The sequence below is a fragment of the Oncorhynchus masou genome, chromosome 18 (genome assembly GCF_036934945.1).
Source record: "Oncorhynchus masou masou isolate Uvic2021 chromosome 18, UVic_Omas_1.1, whole genome shotgun sequence".
NCBI classification, from domain to species: domain Eukaryota; kingdom Metazoa; phylum Chordata; class Actinopteri; order Salmoniformes; family Salmonidae; genus Oncorhynchus; species Oncorhynchus masou.
In genome coordinates, this window is record NC_088229.1 from 39,738,682 (window position 1) to 39,758,681 (window position 20,000).

A 20,000-nucleotide genomic window follows, 5' to 3' on the forward strand; every position below is an offset into this window, starting at 1 on the left:
CATCAAAATAAAGTTCTTTCTTCTCTTTCGTTGTGACGTAAGTGTCGATGGAGCGGTATGGCAAAAGTAGCCGACTGTAGATTGAAGTCGACGAGTAATGTCAGGGGAGGTACATGTGCACTGACAGCAAATTGGACATCTTCTGCTCTTTCTCGGAAACGCAACAATGGCAGACATTGAAGGAAGTGTATGCTATCGAAATTCCACTTCTCCCACGCGAAGCTGAACATGTCCAAAGAATGAATATCCTGACGATAATGAAATGAGATACCTGCCCAAGCTCTTTGTAACATTTAGAGTGCCTTCAGACAGTATTCACACCCCTTGACTTATTCCACATTTTGTTGTGTTGCAGCCTGAATTCAACATAGATGAAATATACTGTATGCTTTGTCTCACCCATCTACACACAACACCCCATAATGACAAAGTGAAGACATGTTTCTAGACATGTTTGCAAATTTCTTGAAAATGAAATACAGAAATATCTCATTTACATAAGTGTTCACACCCCTGAGTCACTGCTTTGGAGAAGCAGCTTTGGCAGAGAGTACAGCTGTGAGTCTTTCTGCGTAAATCTCTAAGAGCTGTCCACACCTGGATTGTGCAACATTTGCCCATTATTCTTTTACAAAATGTTTCAAGCTCTGTCATATTGGTTGTTGATCATTGCTAGACAACCAGTTTCAGGTCTTTCCAAAGATTTTCAAGTAAATGTAGGTCAAAACTGTAACTAGGCCACTCAGGAACATTCACTGTCTTCTTGGTAAGCAACTCCAGTGTAGATTTGGCCTTGTGTTATAGGTTATTTTCCTGTGGAATTCATCTCCCAGTTTCTGGTGGAAAGCAAACTGAACCAGGTTTGCCACTAGGATTTTGCCTGTGCTTCGCTCCATTCCGTTTCTTTTTTATCCTGAATATCTCCTCAGTCCTTAATGATTACAAGCAAACCCATAACATGATGCAACCACCACTATGCTTGAAAATATGGAGAGTGATACTCAGTGATGTGTTGTATTGGATTTGCACCAAACATAACATACCATAACAGTTTTGTATTCAGGACAAAAACAGTGAATTGCTTTGCCACATTTTCTGCAGTATTACTTCATGAATTAAAACAAAAATCTTCCACTTTGACATTACAGGGTAGTGTGTGTGGATCGTTGACAAAGAAGGACAATTAAATCAATTTTAATCGCACAGCAAAAAGTCAAGGGGTGTGAATACCTTCTGAAGGCACTGTAATTGTATGTCTGGGGATCTGAGATTCAAAAATCTGGTTAAACACTATTATTGCACACAGAGTGAATCCATGCAACTTATCATGTGACTTGTTTAGCACATGCATGTTTACTCCTGCACTCATTTAGGCTTGTCACAACAAAGGGTTGAATACTTATTGACTCCAGACATATCAGCTTTTTATTCTTTAATGAATTAATAAAAAAAAAAAAAAAATAACATAATTCCACTTTGACATTATGGAATATTGTGTGTAGGCCAGTGACAAACAAATCTAAATTGTATCCATTATAAATTCAGGCTGTAACATACAAAAAGGTGGGAAAAGTCAAGGGGTATGAACACTTTTTGAAGGCTCTGTACACAACTAGTTTTTTTACATTTTCTTGATAGTTTTCTCAAAATATAACCAGGAAGTGAGTGCATAGGCTACTGGAATGAGAACATATAGGTGTTTTTGCAGCATATTGGATATGCTCTGTTGTTTGCCATTACTTCATGACCTTGTACCTTCCTCGTTATCATTTGTGATCGTGCAACATGGAATTGTAACAGATGTGATTAAATGGAGTCCAACAAAGATTATTACTGTACGGTCATTATTTGCATGTAAGTATCACTGCAGCCTGCATTGTATTTCTTTCATTCTTAACCTTCATGTTGCTTTTGTCAGTAAACATGTAAAGAACAGAATTTGATTCAATCACATGAAGGACAAACACTAACTGTACAAAAAAGTATTAGACTATATATGTACAGTACCAGTCAAAAGTTTGGACACACCTACTCATTCAAGGATTTGTACTTATTTGTACTATTTTCTACATTGTAGAATAATAGTGAAGACATCAAAACTATGAAATAACACATATGGAATCATGTGGTAACCAAAAAAGTGTTAAACAAATCAAAATATATTCTATATTTTAGATTCTTCAAAGTAGCCACCCTTTGCCTTGATGACAGCTTTGCACACTCTTGGCATTCTCTCAACCAACTTCACCTGGAATGCTTTTCCAAAAGTCTTGAAGGAGTTCCCGCATATGCTGAGCACTTGTTGGCTGCTTTTCCTTCACTCTACTGTCCAACTCATCCCAAACCATCTCAATTGGGTTGAGGTCGAGTGATTGTGGAGGCCAGGTCATCTGATGCAGCACTCCATCACTCTCCTTCTTGGTCAAATAGCCCTTACACAGCCTGGAGGTGTTTTGGGTCATTGTCCTGTTGAAAAACAAATGATAGTCTCACAAAGCACAAACCAGAATGCTGTGGTAGCCATGCTGGTTAAGTGTGCCTTGAAGCAAGAGTATGACAGAGTTGTCGCAGGAGTAAAATGAAAGCATCAATCCAGCGAGATTTAAGTTACAAGTGGATTTTGCAACCCTCAAACACAGGAAATATTTGGCTGAAAACGACAGATCCTCAGGTGGGCAGGGCATGGCGTTGCTACGTAGAGAGCCAGGAGTTCAGGTGTGAGACTGGGGGAGCAGGTGGCAACTTCCTGCGCAGGATGAATGGGCTATTGCCCTCTTCAGGAAAGAACATCACATTCCTTCTCTCGCTGACTCAGGCAAGCAATTCTGCAAACTGCTATAGATGGGCACGCCACCAATGCTTTACAGAGCCTTTGATTCCCATGCCATGTCTATGAGGGCAGAATTATAATACAGCCTTTTGATGGAGACTGATCAGCTCCCATGAATAACAATTACTGGCAGACTGTTTGTAATACCCACGTTGGTCTTGTTTTATCACAACCACTTCAGACGAAATGCCCGTGTCTCTTCCTAGAGTCATGTATCGATTTAGGAGTATCAATGTATTTTTTTGTTACATTATCGCAGGATGTCTATACTGTGTCTCAGACCTCAACGTGTGCAGAGGCACAGCACGAAGCCTCGGCAGTCGGTGACATCATTTGACATTTGCCCAAAATGGCCACGGTGAGCCAATGCACGAAGAAGAAGCCTGTGGCTGCATGGCTGCTGTGTTTCGGGCTTGCTTCCTGAGAGTGTCCCCCCTTCCTCTGCCCTGCGTGATGTGGGCACAGATGAAGGAGCAGTGTTGCTCCGAGAAACAGGGGAGCAGGGAGACACACAGGAATGCTGCTCCAGTGGAGCCTCAAGGAGAGGAGGAGGAGGGGGCAATTAATTTTGGGCTTCTTTTTCCCCCCACTTTCTCCTTCAGTCTCAGGCTACAGTTCTGTTGTTAAGACAACCAGAAGGAATGGCTGGCAACTGGTTGGTTTGTAACGCCTGTCTGTCCTCAAAAAGGGCTCGAGTAACAGGACACCACCACACATTCAAACACACAAACAAACAGGGGTACATTACACACACACACCCCTCATCATGGACACGCCAGTGCTCTGCCGCCTCTGACATTCAAAAGCTTACTGTTTCTGTCAATCTCACTACTTTATCATACCTAGAATGAAAGTGCTTTTTGGGGGTATTTGAATGAGTGAAAATAGCTATTCAGCTGCTATGACCCTTTATTAACACGCGTAGGGCTTCACAAAGCCTCTCGAATGGAGGCGGTCTTGTGCTCAGGTATGATGTCCCCTTTCATTCCCCGTGCTCGCCACCCATTGGCTCCCCAGGCGCTGGTGGGCTTTTGTTCTCCCCCTCCCAACTCTCCCTCTCTCTGTCTGAGCGAGTGAATGGAAATACGCACACAGATGTGTGGCGCTGTTCAAACTTCGCCTGCGTCGTCGCGCAACTGCCCAGTTCGACTGTATGTGGTGTCCTCTTAACTGGGACGGTGGTTGAAAGATGCGATAGCCTATCCACCTGCCGATGCAACTCTAGCCGGCGGTCTATTGCAGTGGTTCACCGGTGACCAGTCCAAGGGTAGTAGGCGTTCTCCAGGCGCAGACTGCGGCGGGGAAAGCAGCGGTTCTTTTCAGGATGGGAACTCGAATCTCCAGCGTACTGACATGGCTGATGCAGCTCAGTGAGCCCACATTCCCTTCACTGCCGTATCTAATCTCAAATGCGGTCTAACAATTCCAGTGGCTGAAGGACTTTTTTTTAAGATGAAGGTTAGGGTATGAGGTCTGCCGTTTATCACTATATTTCACCTGTTTTCAACTGCTCGCCATGGCTATGGAAATCTCTGCCGGTAGGCTATGACTAATTTGTTCAGGATTCATTTGATAATTCTATTTAGCCTACCATTTAGGCATATTTACACACACGTTGAGTTATAAAAGCTGAACTGATGTGTGATTTTGCTGATCTTGAAAATAAATACATGTTGTCGTTTGTTTCGTAAATAATTCTGAGCGTGTTTATGGGATTCAATGACCATAATCGATATTTGTTTTATTTAAAGACAAATATCATGATGATTCCACTTTGATTTCATAATCCTCATAAGAGCCTAATTGTTGATCTGATTCAATGGTGAATGAATGCCATTGCATTTTCTCTTGAGAAAGTGAGCTGAGGGTAACGGGGACACAAGAGGCACTCACAGACAGCGAGTTTAAACATTTCACTTGCAAACGGCAAGACATCTCCGAGAACGCGACGACCGAGGACAGGACAACAGGTGCCTCTGCTCACCTCGGCGGACACAGAACTGGCATTACGCAGCGGGGTCACAGTGAAAGTAGACGCCGTTTCCTCTTACCTGCTGTGAAAATGGAAAGGGTTAGTCATGTTTGTGCTGTTTATGAAAATACTGAAAATGGTGGTAAAGGAAGTAGTGGGGGGAAACTCTGAGCCAGCTCTGAGGTGGATCCTTCCACACCTGTACCTTTCCTTACCCCTAGGGGCAACGCTGCACCATACTTGCGATAGTAGTGTAGTTATGACACCACTCCAGTGTGAGTGTGTACATAGTTCATGTAGCATATGTGTAAGTTATGAGTATGGGTAGTTTATAGTCTGCTCGGAGTGCCCACTGCACTGTATGGCTTTTTATTCCTATCTGACTGCGTTGAGGGTTCATATAGGGATGGAAGCCATGCAGTGCGCTGGGCTCATATCACGCGGGACCACAGAAGAGGACCACGGAGACAAGCCTCCACTGTTCATCCCCCCTCTCCCCGTGATCAGAGTGATCTGTCTCCTACTGCAGCGAGACTGTCTGGAGCTTGTGGCTCTCTTATCAGTTCACAGACAGCTCCCTGAAGTGTTATAATACATCGAGGCTCCAGCACCACCCAGATGCATGTCCACAACAAGATACCTACTTACCTGTTACTTTTCCCCATGCCGTCAATGTTTCTATATCCCCCTACGCAGTTTGTTCTGGTCTAATCTCGCATGTTGATTTTGAAAGATCATTTGGGTTTGGGCATGGTACAACCACAACAATTTGAGTCACTGATACGTTTTGTAAATAAATTACTTTTTTTTAAAAGACTAAAACATGTCATAGCGAGAGATAGAGAGAGAGGGTGAAATGAGGAGCGGGTGGTGCATATAGTTGTTTTATAGAACAAGTGTCAAGACTGATGACATTTGCTCCTTCATGTGCCCTCTCACACACACACACACACACACACACACACACACACACACACACACACACACACACACACACACACACACACATATAGGCTGGGAGTCAACCAGTTTATCTGGCCTTTGGATTTTCCTGTTGCAGACCATAGAACAAAAAAACCTTCATACCACATTGTACAATACTGCCACTCTGAGTAAAGCACAGTGCACTGCATTTTACCCTCAGTTTTTCTCAACAGCGTTCCTCAAATTACCACTACATTTTACAATGGAGTGCACTCGGGGGCCGATTCAGATTTAGGAAATGTACACCTTTTCTACACACTCCTTTCCTATCCAATTCTCAGTAGTTGGTATTCAGACTTAATTTATGGAGGCACATACAGTTGAGGTCAGAAGTTTACATACACCTTAGCCAAATACATTTAAACTCAGTTTTTCACAAAAAAACGTCTTAGGTCAGTTAGGATCAGCACTTAATTTTAAGAATGTGAAATGTCAGAATAATAGTAGAGAATTATTTCTTTCAGCTTTTATTTCTTTCATCACATTCCCAGTGAGTCAGAACTTTAGATACACTCAATTAGTATTTGGTAGCATTGCCTTTAAATTGTTTAACTGTGGTCAAAAGTTTCAGGTAGCCTTCCACAAGCTTCCCGCAATAAGTTGGGTGAATGTTGGCCCATTCCTCCTGAAAGAGCTGGTGTAACTGAGTCAGGTTTGTAGGGCACCTTGCTCGCACACACTTTTTCAGTTCTGCCCACAAAATTTCTATGGGGTGGAGGTCAGGGCTTTGTGATACCTTGACTTTAAAAAAAATGACTTAAGCCATTTTGCCACAACTTTGGAAGTATGCGTGGGGTCATTGTCCAATTGGAAGACCCATTTGCGACCAAGCTTTAACTTCCTGTTTGATGTCTTGAGATGTTGTTCAATATATCCACATAATTATCCTGCCTCATGGTGACATCTATTTCATGAAGTGCACCAGTCCCTCTTGCAGCAAAGCACCCCCACACCATAAGGCTGCCACCCCTGTGCTTCACGGTTGGGATGGTGTTCTTCGGCTTGCAAGCCTCCCCCTTTTTCCTCCAAACATAACAATGGTCATTATGGCCAAACAGTTCTATTTTTATTTCATCAGACCAGAGGACATTTCTCCAAAAAGTATGATCTTTGTCTCCATGTGCCGTTGCAAACCGTAGTCTGGCTTTTTTATGGCGGTTTTGGAGCAGTGGCTTCTTTCTTGCTGAGCGGCCTTTCAGGTTATGTCGATATACAGTGCCTTGCGAAAGTATTCGGCCCCCTTGAACTTTGCGACCTTTTGCCACATTTCAGGCTTCAAACATAAAGATATAAAACTGTATTTTTTTGTGAAGATTCAACAACAAGTGGGACACAATCATGAAGTGGAACGACATTTATTGGATATTTATTCAAACTTTTTTAACATATCAAAAACTGAAAAATTGGGTGTGCAAAATTATTCAGCCCCCTTAAGTTAATACATTGTAGTGCCACCTTTTGCTGCGATTACAGCTGTAAGTCGCTTGGGGTATGTCTCTATCAGTTTTGCACATCGAGAGACTGAATTTTTTCCCATTCCTCCTTGCAAAACAGCTCGAGCTCAGTGAGGTTGGATGGAGAGCATTTGTGAACAGCAGTTTCCAGTTCTTTCCACAAATTCTCGATTGGATTCAGGTCTGGACTTTGACTTGGCCATTCTAACACCTGGAGATGTTTATTTTTGAACCATTCCATTGTAGATTTTGGTTTATGTTTTGGATCATTGTCTTGTTGGAAGACAAATCTCCGTCCCAGTCTCAGGTCTTTTGCAGACTCCATCAGGTTTTCTTCCAGAATGGTCCTGTATTTGGCTCCATCCATCTTCCCATCAATTTTAACCATCTTCCCTGTCCCTACAGAAGAAAAGCAGGCCCAAACCATGATGCTGCCACCACCATGTTTGACAGTGGGGATGGTGTGTTCAGGGTGATGAGCTGTGTTGCTTTTACGCCAAACATAACGTTTTGCATTGTTGCCAAAAAGTTCAATTTTGGTTTCATCTGACCAGAGCACCTTCTTCCACATGTTTGGTGTGTCTCCCAGGTGGCTTGTGGCAAACTTTAAACAACACTTTTTATGGATATCTTTAAGAAATGGCTTTCTTCTTGCCACTCTTCCATAAAGGCCAGATTTGTGCAATATACGACTGATTGTTGTCCTATGGACAGAGTCTCCCACCTCAGCTGTAGATCTATGCAGTTCATCCAGAGTAATCATGGGCTTCTTGGCTGCATCTCTGATCAGTCTTCTCCTTGTATGAGCTGAAAGTTTAGAGGGACGGCCAGGTCTTGGTAGATTTGCAGTGGTCTGATACTCCTTCCATTTCAATATTATCGCTTGCACAGTGCTCCTTGGGATGTTTAAAGCTTGGGAAATCTTTTTGTATCCAAATCCGGCTTTAAACCTCTTCACAACAGTATCTCGGACCTGCCTGGTGTGTTCCTTGTTCTTCATGATGCTCTCTGCGCTTTTTCATTTTCTGGAATTCTCCAAGCTGTTTAAAGGCACAGTCAACTTAACGTATGTAAACTTCTAACCCTCTGAAAATATGATAAAGTGAATTATTGGTGAAATAATCTGGCTGTAAACAATTGTTAGAAAAAGTAGATGTCCTAACCGAATTGCCAAAACTATAGTTTGTTAACAAGAAATGTGTGGAGTGGTTGAAAAACGAGTTTTAATGACTGCAACCTAAGTGTTTGTAAACTTCCGACTTCAACTGTAACACGATTTGCATGCGTGGCTCAGTTGCGTGCTCTAAATAAATGTAATCAAAGAGGAAGAGGCAAAGCGATGATAACTGGGCCCAAAATCTGTCTTCTCCAGCAGGTGGCGTTTTATACATATACTTTTCTACTCACCACATGACTTTTTTTTCAAAAATCACGTTTCCATCCACAGTTTTCAATGAAAGTAAAGTCGTACCATATAAACAAAAATGAGTTTGGTGGGAACACCACTAGAGGGAAAATGCCTTATTTTCTTTACGTAGATTTAAGGATATTTGCATGAATTGATTGGAAACCTAGCTCGTGTAGAGAATTTGGTCAACAAGAAACGCAATGACTTTTTTTGCCACTCGAGGCTTTTTTGTCGAATATAAGTTTTACAGTGCTTAGGTTGTTAACTGGTTATAAGTAGAACACGCGTGACATCTCACCATCTTTGAGGGAAAAAAAACACTTTTATATTGGAGAATGGTCCCACCTTATCTTGCCTCCTCCCGGCTGCCTTATTCGCATTGTTAAAGCGTCCACTTGAATATATGGTCTATATAATGGACAATCTGTGATTGAATTCAACCCCCAAAAAACACACTCCCTGGGTGGCCTACCAATTTGATCAGGGCGTTTTTGTTCAATTTGTTTTAATGTTCATTTATCTAAAGCAAACCCTTTAAATACGGTGTACCTTTCATTTGAGTTTGATCGGCGCGAGACTTGAATGTAAACTATGGAGAACGCGTTCAGAATCTAGAAAGACAGCCATGAAAATACAGTAGGCATATTTGTCTCTGTTTCAGTACCCATGGGTTACGGGGTAGATTTAAAAACACTGATTTTACACATTTATGTTAAGGGAAATAATCATGAATCCCACTTCAAGGAAAAATGTGGCCTTTAAGCACAAACTAAAAAAAAAGTGGTTAAATGATTCTGAAAGTTGACACGTCCAGTTCATCAATGGTAACATTGGAAGTAGTAGTGAAGCCTACAATACATCTTTAATATGGAGAATAGTATACAATAGTATGATATAATCAATATACCCTAATTGCCAGTTATCCAATTTAGCTTGCATCTCCAAATTGAATCCCTATAAGTTATAAGGCCATACAGGCACAGCATTTCATACTTCACTGTGGGAAAGGGCAGGCCCCTACACAAGCCTTTCAGAGGGCAGGTGCGCAAAATGATAAAAGGCTTCCGCTTTAATTTGTAAAACATTCATAATTCATATCTTGAAATTCACAATACTTTATGGTCATTTAGCAGACACTCTTATTCAGAGCAACTTACAGTAGTGTGTGCATCCATTATCATACTGATTCCCCAGGTGAATTGAACCCACAACCCTGGCATTGCAAGCGCCATGCTTGACCAATTGACCTACACAGACCTTTTGTAACCATACCAAATGTAATATATACTAATTTGAGTGTCCTGGATTTACATTTACTATGTTACGTCTAGTCTATGAGACCTGGCTGCCACTTGGAACCCGCTAGACCTTATTCATGGTTTCCTCAGTTTAAAGGTGGTGGAAATATTAAGGAATTAGGTCAAGGTAAGAATATATTATATCTGTAGCCACAACTACATTTCTTTGATCACCATCCCAAACCTATACCTTGCTGGTGTGGCCGATGTGAAATGGCTAGCAAGTTAGCGGTGGTGCGCGCTAATAGTGTTTCAGTCGGTGACTTCACTCGCTCTGAGACCTCGAAGTAGGTTGCTCTGCAGCTTTTGTGTAACACTGCTGCGTGAGTGACTGTCGTTGATTTGTGCAGAGGGTTCAAGCGAGGAGAGGGACTGAAGCTATACTGTTACATTGAACAAATTCTTATTTATAATGACGGCCTACTCTGGCCCAATTGTCGACGCTGGGCCAATTGTGCACCAAATCACGGCCGGATGTACAGCCTGGATTCGAACCAGGGGCTGTAGTGACTCCTCTTGCACTGAGATGCAGTACCTTAGACCGTTGCCCCACTCAGGAGCCAAAATTAAAGTTCCAGGGAATAAACCGCCTTACCCAGGACTGAATTTCCCCCTAAGTGAACGGGAAAATAATAGGTCTACCTTCACACATCTGGAACTTTTGTAGCCTGCAGGCCATCACCTGTTGCTCGCCAACGATTGGGGAGAACTGATGGCGGGTACAGCGCGGAAGTGGATGCGGATGTGACGTTTCGTACACCACTTCATAACAATCTATCACCGCAGGATGTATTATGAAAGGCTCTGTAAAGTTGTGTTGAATAACCACGGTTTCTCCGCCAAATTACACAACACCACGTGTGCATGGTAAACTCAGTCATTCACGATACTGTCTGCAACACTATTTAAACAAAAGTACACGATTACATTTGGAACGAAGCGAGCATGGCCAAGCGTAAAGAGTCTGCAGACACAGCAGTGAAGACCGACACAAAGAAGCCGAAGAAGGTTGCAAAAGGACCAAGAGCCAAGGACCAAGGACCAAGAGCCAAAAAAGGTAAATCTAGCAAACTGGTTACAACACCCAGCAATGAGCAAATACTTATAGGAAACGCCCGTTGAAGAAGTTCTACCTTGCCATTTAGCTCATTTAGGCTACATTGTGACAACATTACATTATCAACTTTTATATACAGGATTTGTTTTTGTGGATTTAAATTTTTTAATTTTTTTATTATTATAATATTTTTTGTATACGTTATATATAATAGGGGGTACAACAATACCGACTATACGAAGTTAAGACACACGTCACTGTTTTAGAACGCTTTCTTATTCGAAGAATGTACTATAGAATGATCGTGTGAGGTCTGTTTACACCTCTAAACAGCATGAGAGTCCCAGATGAATAGCGTGAGACTATGGCGAACTGTAGGTGTAACGAGGGTTATGGTAAAGAGAGAACAATTAATTCATAATTGAATAACAACCATTCTGCGTTCCGATGTTGCATCTCATATCATAACTTCTGCTTCAACTTTGTCACTGATGCGTTTCAATGGGCCAGCATCTGTCAGATTCATGTTTATTACAGATTGTGTGCAGGTGCATCGTCTTGCATGGTTACCATTGTGGATCAACTGTCTTGTCTGCATATAAAAACGTGTTTACAACTGATCTGAGTTGATTGTGTGTTTTGATTTTCTGCCGAATGAAACTCTGCATTGGTTATTTCTTTAAGACTACAATAATGTTTCATCTGTAGCAGCTACAAAGCATCTACAGATGTCATATGAAGCTTTACAGCTTGCTCTGTAATACGAGTAGTATTTTTATATGAAACATTTTTTATATATATATATCTATATCAGCAAACAGAAACGTGCCTTTTTCAGGACCCTGTCTTTCAAAGATAATTCGTAAAAATCCAAATAACTTCACAGATCTTCATTGTAAAAGGGTTTAAACAATGTTTCCCATGCTTGTTCAATTAACCATAAACTATTAATGAACATGCACCTTGTGGAACGGTCGTTAAAGTGTGCAGAAGAGCACGAGACAAAGGAAGGTGTAGCATTGGGGAAAGTAGTGTTATGTGTTAATTGTAGGGGTGTCCATGGGCCTGGGGATCAGACATGTCCTGTGTGAGAGAGGCAGGTTTAGGTTTCCAGGGTTAGACTAGTGCAGAAGTTGTCATATGCTGAGGACGTGAAGAAAGTAGAGGAAGATGGGTCAATGGGGAGGGATCCTGAGAGGAGTGGTGTGAGTATTCGATTTAAGACACTAACAGCTTACAGACGGTAGGCAATTTAAGGTCACAGTTATGAAAACTTAGGACACTAAAGAGGCCTTTCTACTGACTCTGGAAAAATACCAAAAGAAAGAGTCCAAGGGTCTCTGCTCATCTGTGTGAACATGCCTTAGGCATGCTGTGGCCAGGGCAATACATTGCAATGTCCGTATTGTGAGATGCCTAAAACAGCGCTACAGGGAGACAGAACGGACAGCTGATCGTCCTCGCAGTGGCAGACCACGTATAACAACACCTGCACAGGATCGGTACATCCGAACATCACACCTGCGGGACAGGTACAAGATGGAAACAACAACTGCCCGAGTTACACCAGGAATGCACAATCCCTCCATCAGTGCTCAGACTGTCCTCAATAGGCTGAGAGAGGCTGGCCTGAGGGCTTGTAAGGCCTGTTGTCAGGCAGGTCCTCACCAGACATCACCGGCAACAACGTTGCCTATGGGCACAAATCCACCGTCGCTGGACCAGACAGGACTGGGAAAAGTGCTCTCCACTGACGAGTCGCAGTTTTGTCTTACCAGGGGTGATGGTCGGATTCGCATTTATCATCAAAGGAATGAGCATTACACCGAGGCCTGTACTCTGGAGCGGGATCAATTTGGAGGTGGAGTGTCCGTCATGGTCTGGGGCGGTGTGTCACAGCATTATCGGACTGAGTTTGTTGTCATTGCAGGCAATCTCAACGCTGTGCGTTACAGGGAAGACCTCCTCCTCCCTTATGTGGTACCCTTCCTGCAGGCTCATCCTGACATGACCCTCCAGCATGACAATGCCACCAGCCATACTGCTCGTTCTGTGTGTGATTTCCTACAAGACAGGAATGTCAGTGTTCTGCCATGGCCAGCGAAAAGCCTGGATCTCAATCCCATTGAGCACGCCTGGGACCTGTTGGATAGGAGGGTGAGTGCTAGGGCCATTCCCCCCAGAAATGTCCAGGAACTTGCAAGTGCCTTGGTGGAAGAGTGGGGTAACATCTCACAGCAAGAACTGGCAAATCTGGTGCAGTCCATGAGGAGGAGATGCACTGCAGTACTTAATGTAGCTGGTGGCCACACCAGATACTGACTGTTTAATTTTGATTTTGACCCCCCCCCACCCCTTTGTTCAGGGACATGTCTGTGGAAGTTCCACATGTCTGTGGAACTTGTTCAGTTTGTATCAGTTGTTGAATCTTATGTTCATACAAATATTTACACATGTTCAGTTTGCTGAAAATAAATGCAATTGACAGTGAGAAGGACGTTTCTTTTTTTGCTGAGTTTATTTGTAAACATGAATATAAAAATAACTGATTTGGCAAATGTTTCTAAATATTGTTGGACGTAATGTACTCTACGGGCATATCAAAGTTCTGGAGTGGGATCTCTGCTAGTTTTAAAGTCATAGCTCTTTTTATACGATTGGCATAGTGGGAAATGTAACCAATCACAGCCCTCCTTTTACTTGTATCATTGAACGTCCTGCAAATCACCAGCAGAAAGGCAACCATTTTGAATCCATCTTCACGTTCAGTCTGGTAATGTTTACAAATTGGATCATAACTCTAAAAGTAGCAGAGCTCAAGTGGTGGAAAAAGTACACAAGTGTCATATTTGAGTGAAACTATAGATAACTTTTTAATAGAAAATGACTCAAGTAAAAGTGAAAGTCACCCTTTCAAATACTACTTGAGTAAAAGTCTAAAGGTATTTGGGTTTTAAATATACTTAAGTATAAAAAGTCAAAGTATAAATAATTTCAAATTCCTTATTAAGCAAACCCAAAGGCGCTATTTTCTTGTTTTTTTTAAGACATAATTTACAAACTAAGCATTTGTGTTTAGTGAGTCTGCCAGGTCAGGGGCAGTAGGGATGACCAGGGTATGTTCTCTTGATAAGTGAGTTAATTGGACCATTTTCCTGTCCTTCTAAGCATTTCAAAATGTAACGAGTACATTTGGGTGTCAGGAAAAATGTATGGAGTAAAAAAGTACATACTTTTCTTTAGAAATTTAGTGGAGTAAAAGTTGTCAAATGTAAATAGTAAAGTACAGATACCAAGAAAAACACTTAAGTTGTACTTTAAAGTATTTTCACTTCAATAATTTACACCACTGCAGAGATCCCACCCAACTTTGATAGTGGAGTATATAATGTTCAACAATATATAGAAAAATTTGCCAAATTAGATTTTTTTAATTTCCAATATTCATGTTTATATTTGTTCTATATTCATAAATGAATGAAAATGTTGCGTTTTTTTACAGAGCAAGCAGTAAAGCTTCATATGACACCAATGTTTGCTACGTAGCACCTAAAGATGAAACACTATGGAGTCTTAAGGACAAAATATCATAAATATGCTCAATTATGCCTTTAGATACAAATGTCAAATATATGTCAACAGTCCTTCCTCCAAAGCACAATTTTATGGATTACATTTTGTGAAAATCCCCCAAATCATGGTCTTTTTTTTGTTGTCTGAGTTTCGTGAGGAATCACTCATCAGTGGATTATTCAAAGTTTTTCTCTCACTTTCATCATCTTATCATGACCCGTCTTTCTTTCTACCCTATCAGAGAATGGAGAGGAAACGGAGAAGGTTCAGAGAAAAGCCAAGCACAAATCCCGTCTCTCTAAACCTATAGTAGGGGACAAAGCCGAAACCAACACCAGCAAATACTTCCAGAACGAGACTCCAGTGAAGGATGAGCCTGCTGATATGAGTCCTGAGACTGATCTCATCCCTCCTTTTATCAGAGCCAGAAAAGACACTGTAAAGCCTGTGAAAGAAGAAGAAGAAGAAGAGGACAGCGAGGAGGATGAAGACTGGGAGGAAGTGGAAGGTGATCAAGGAATGAACGCTAGTTTTGATTTGTACAATGTTTGTAGGCCCTATCTGTGTAGATTAATGTTCTCTGTTTTGTAGACCTATGATGGCTCTGGTCCTTGCTCTGTGTGTGTGTGTCGCTATGTGATATTGCTGTCTGTCCCCAGAGCTGTCTGAGCCCTTAGGTCCAGTAGAGCCAGCCCTGCCCTCACAGCCCGTGGAGATAGAGATTGAGACCCCAGACATCATCCACAAGAGGCAGAAAAGGTGAGAGATGGCGGCAAGATGGCATGTGGTCTGTGTCTTTGTGTGTGCTCCTTTGGAAAAGCAAGTGCTGCGTCCTAGATGACCCAGTCAGACCAGTCCGACTGTAGGAGAATTAGCTCATTTTAGTCCAAGGTGGAAATATGAACCTTCCGTCAATTTACCGTGACAACCTGGCTCCAGGGAGAAGAGGAAGGCGGAGTTTGAGAACTATTTGCGACGCATGATGAACCGCTTCAACAAAGATGTGGTGGAGGACACACACAAGGTGAGCACACACACACACGCACACACGCACACACATGTGTACCGTAAGGACCTCCACATGGCTTAGCTCACAGACTGTCATGATACTGCTGATGGGGGAATCACAGAATGGCTGTGGTCCATTTTCTTTCTCCCTAACATGTTCCCTTCTCATTCGAACCCTTCTTACGATACCGATTTATGAACATCTCTCCCGTAGGTCCACCTCATGTGTCTTCTAGCCAATGGGATGTTCCGGAACCGGTTGTGTAGCACACCGGACCTGCTGGCCATCAGCCTGTCTCTGCTGCCCACCCACTTTACCATGGTGGCCAAGGAACGCATTGACACCAACTACCTCTCTGGCCTGCTCAAGTGGTGAGGAGGGCCTTCAATTTGTATTTGTGTGACTTTAACTGTGTGAATTATTTTTCTTCTTCTGCTCATTCCTTGTAGAATGCTGAACTATGTTTACCCTTCTTGACACCAATTTGTAAGTCGCTCTGGATAAGAGCGTCTGCTAAATGACTTAAATGTAAATGTAAATGTTGACACCTGACTAATTCAATCATCCCTGCCGATGTTAAGTTTACGTCTTGTTCTTTGTAATTGATCCGGGTTGATTTTTGTCCAGGTTTGGGGCGACGTTCACGCTTAACCCGGAGCTTCCCTGTGAGGAGAGGCCCGACCCACAGGCCCTGCTGGAGAGGAGGCTGGGCAGCCTCACCGCTAGAGACCACCAGGAAATGACACATGTGAGTGGCAGGTATCCTGCACACTGAATGCACCATGCGGACATGGTTGTTCATGTTCCCCCGTTGCACAAATATTTTTTTTTGCAAATGGGGTATTTTTTTGAGAGATGGCCACATTTTCCATATAGTTTTAAATCAAAGGTTAAACAGTTCAGGCTCTTATGGTATGACATGTTCTCTCTAGAGAGAAATTGGGCCTAACTCAGTTTGCCTTGATGGCACTTAACCGAATCCTTTTTTAAATCAAGTGTTTCCGTTGTCTTACCTGCATGACGTAACCTTGACCTCTGTCCGCTGTGTTTTCCTCCAGCTGTTCCTATTGGTGCTGAGGTCGTTGCGGCTCTTCTGTCGACTGGTGCTCTCTTTGCAGCCCCTGTCACTGAAGCCCCCGTCAGCCAAGGTCCAGCATTGGGTTTGCGTGTACACACTTTAAGGTGAAGTTCACAGGCTCTGTGTGTGTCCTTACCTGATCCAACTCTCTTTCTCAGAGCAAGGCCAAGAACTCAGGCAGCCCGCCTAGGAAGAGTCCATCGCAGAAGAAACCTCCAAAAGAGAGCCCCTCAGAGCCCAAGGTATCCCCAGGGTCCAAGAGACCGGCAGGGGGGAAGGCCGAGAGAGGAGGGAAGAAGGCTAAAAAGAAAGAGGCAGGGGAGACGGAAAAGGCTGTGTCGGTGGGACAGAAACCCAAGAACTCCAAGCGCCGCAGCGTAGCCTCGAAGGTGAGCTACAAAGAGGAGAGCAGTGAAGGGGAGGGGCCAAGTGATGGGGAGGAGTTCCAGCTGGTGAATGAGGAAGACAGCGAGGACTCTGAGGGAGGAGCCAAAGCAATCCGAGCCAAGAAAGTAAAAGGAGGTAAGAGCAAGGGCAAGAGTACAGCTCCACAGAAAATAAGTAGTGGAGGCAAGAAGAGTGAAGAGGAGGATGACGATTGGGAGGGAAACGAAGAGGAGGGGGAGAAAGAGCAGGGGATGAAGCGGGGCAAGAGGAAGGAGGGGAAGGGTGCAGACGAGTGGCTGGAGGTGTACCTGGAGAAGACTGGGTGCTGGGTCTGTGTGGAAGTGCTGCAGGGCGTGGGGCAGCCTCAACTGTGCTCCAAGCAGGCCTCCCATCCCATGACCTACGTGGTAGCCGTGGACGGGGACGGTCACCTGAAGGATCTGGGCAGCAAGTACGACCCCACCTGGATGACCTCCACCAGAAAGCGCCGGGTGGACGAGGAGTGGTGGGAGGTGACGCTGGAGCCATTCCTCGGCCCCGAATCTGAGAGGGACGTCCAGGAGGATAAAGAGGTGAGAATGAGATGCAAATTCGCACGCCTTCATTTGTACAGCTTCTCATTTAGACACTCCCCTCTCTCGGTGCTCTAGCTCCAGGCGAAGTTGCTGGACAAGCCGTTGCCCACGTCGATAGCAGAGTTCAAAAACCACCCGCTGTACGCCATGAAGAGACATCTACTGAAATATGAAGCTCTCTACCCCTGCACAGCGGCCATCCTCGGGTACTGCAGGGGAGAGCCTGTCTATTCCAGGTAAGCAGCACACATAACCGGGATATTACACATTTGAGATTTTTCATAACTGATTTTGAATGCAGAGAAGCAGATAGAGAGCTGTTTAAAAGTATCATTTTGTTTCAAAGTAGAGTTAATGGAAATGTTGCTCTATTTTGGGGGCGGGTCATGTAAATGCGTTACCATGGTATGACCACTCATTGTTTGGTGTCCAAAACAAATGTTTCTTTGATCGTGAAAAGCCATGAGAAATACAGTAGTACTTATTTGCGTCTGGGGTCTTCACAGGGACTGTATTCACACACTACACTCCCGAGACACCTGGCTGAAGGAGGCGCGCACTGTCCGTCTAGGAGAGGAGCCCTGCAAGGTGAGCAGGGTCGTGTTCTTTAGGGCACACCATAGCAAAACTCACTTACACCCACTCTCTCTCTCACACACACACCCACTCTCTCTCTCTCACACACACCCACTCTCTCTCACACACACCCACTCTCTCTCTCTCACACACACCCACTCTCTCTCTCTCACACACACCCACTCTCTCTCTCACACACACCCACTCTCTCTCTCTCACACACACCCACTCTCTCTCTCACACACACCCACTCTCTCTCTCTCACACACACCCACTCTCTCTCTCTCACACACACCCACTCTCTCTCTCTCACACACCCACTCTCTCACACCCACTCTCTCTCTCACACACACCCTCTCTCTCTCTCACACACACCCACTCTCTCTCTCTCACACACACCCACTCTCTCTCTCTCACACACACCCACTCTCTCTCTCTCACACACACCCACTCTCTCTCTCACACACACCCACTCTCTCTCTCACACACACACACTCTCTCTCTCACACACACACACACTCTCTCACACACACACCCACTCTCTCACACACACACCCACTCTCTCTCTCTCACACACACTCTCTCTCTCTCACACACACTCTCTCTCTCTCACACACACACTCTCTCTCACACACACACACACACCCACTCTCTCACACACACACACACACACACTCTCTCTCTCTCTCTCTCTCTCTCACACACACCCTCTCTCTCACACACACCCTCTCTCTCACACACACCCTCTCTCTCTCACACACACACCCTCTCTCTCACACACACACCTCTCTCACACACACACCCTCTCTCTCACACACACACCCTCTCTCTCACACACACACCCTCTCTCTCACACACACACACCCTCTCTCACACACACACACCCTCTCTCTCACACACACACACCCTCTCTCTCTCACACACTCACTCACACTCTCTCTCTCTCACACACTCACTCACACTCTCTCTCTCTCACACACTCACTCACACTCTCTCTGTCACACACTCACAAAAACACACACACCCACTTTCTCTAACACACACACTCTCTCTCTCACACACACACACACCCACTCTCACACACACACCACTCTCTCTCTCACACACACACCCACTCTCTCGCACGCACGCACGCACACACACACACACTTTCTCTCACACACTCACTCACTCACACTCTCTCTCACACTCTCTCTCTCTCACTCTCTCTCTCTCACACACACACTCACTCCCTCACTCTCACACACACACCCACTCTCTCTCACACACACACACACACACACACACACTTTCTCTCACACACTCACTCACTCACACTCTCTCTCACACACACACCACACCACTCACACTCTCTCTCACACACACCACTCACTCTCTCACACACACACACACACACTCTCTCTCACACACACACCCACACCCTCTCTCTCACACACACACCTCTCTCTCACACACACACCCTCTCACACACACACCCTCTCTCACACACACACACCCTCTCTCACACACACACACCCTCTCTCTCTCACACACACACCCTCTCTCTCTCACACACACCCTCTCTCTCACACACACACCCTCTCTCTCACACACACACCCTCTCTCTCACACACACACACCCTCTCTCTCACACACACACACCCTCTCTCTCTCACACACTCTCTCTCTCTCACACACTCACTCACACTCTCTCTCTCTCACACACTCACTCACACTCTCTCACACACACTCACTCACACTCTCTCTGTCACACACTCACAAAAACACACACACCCACTTTCTCTAACACACACACTCTC

General features: G+C 44.1%; 1 protein-coding gene across 1 annotated transcript in view; it reads left to right on the forward strand.

Annotated features, from left to right (window-relative positions):
- Nucleotides 1–10,709: 10,709 nt before the first annotated feature.
- Nucleotides 10,710–20,000, forward strand: part of xpc (xeroderma pigmentosum, complementation group C) — a 29,367-nt gene continuing 20,076 nt past the window's right edge. Inside the window, exons 1-10 of the mRNA XM_064923280.1 lie at nucleotides 10,710–11,003; nucleotides 14,818–15,084; nucleotides 15,236–15,335; nucleotides 15,516–15,600; nucleotides 15,799–15,956; nucleotides 16,213–16,333; nucleotides 16,644–16,733; nucleotides 16,822–17,622; nucleotides 17,701–17,861; nucleotides 18,132–18,213. Coding sequence (XP_064779352.1) covers nucleotides 10,892–11,003; nucleotides 14,818–15,084; nucleotides 15,236–15,335; nucleotides 15,516–15,600; nucleotides 15,799–15,956; nucleotides 16,213–16,333; nucleotides 16,644–16,733; nucleotides 16,822–17,622; nucleotides 17,701–17,861; nucleotides 18,132–18,213 — 1,977 coding nt within the window. The 5' untranslated portion in view covers nucleotides 10,710–10,891. The remainder of the gene's footprint in view (nucleotides 11,004–14,817; nucleotides 15,085–15,235; nucleotides 15,336–15,515; nucleotides 15,601–15,798; nucleotides 15,957–16,212; nucleotides 16,334–16,643; nucleotides 16,734–16,821; nucleotides 17,623–17,700; nucleotides 17,862–18,131; nucleotides 18,214–20,000) is intronic.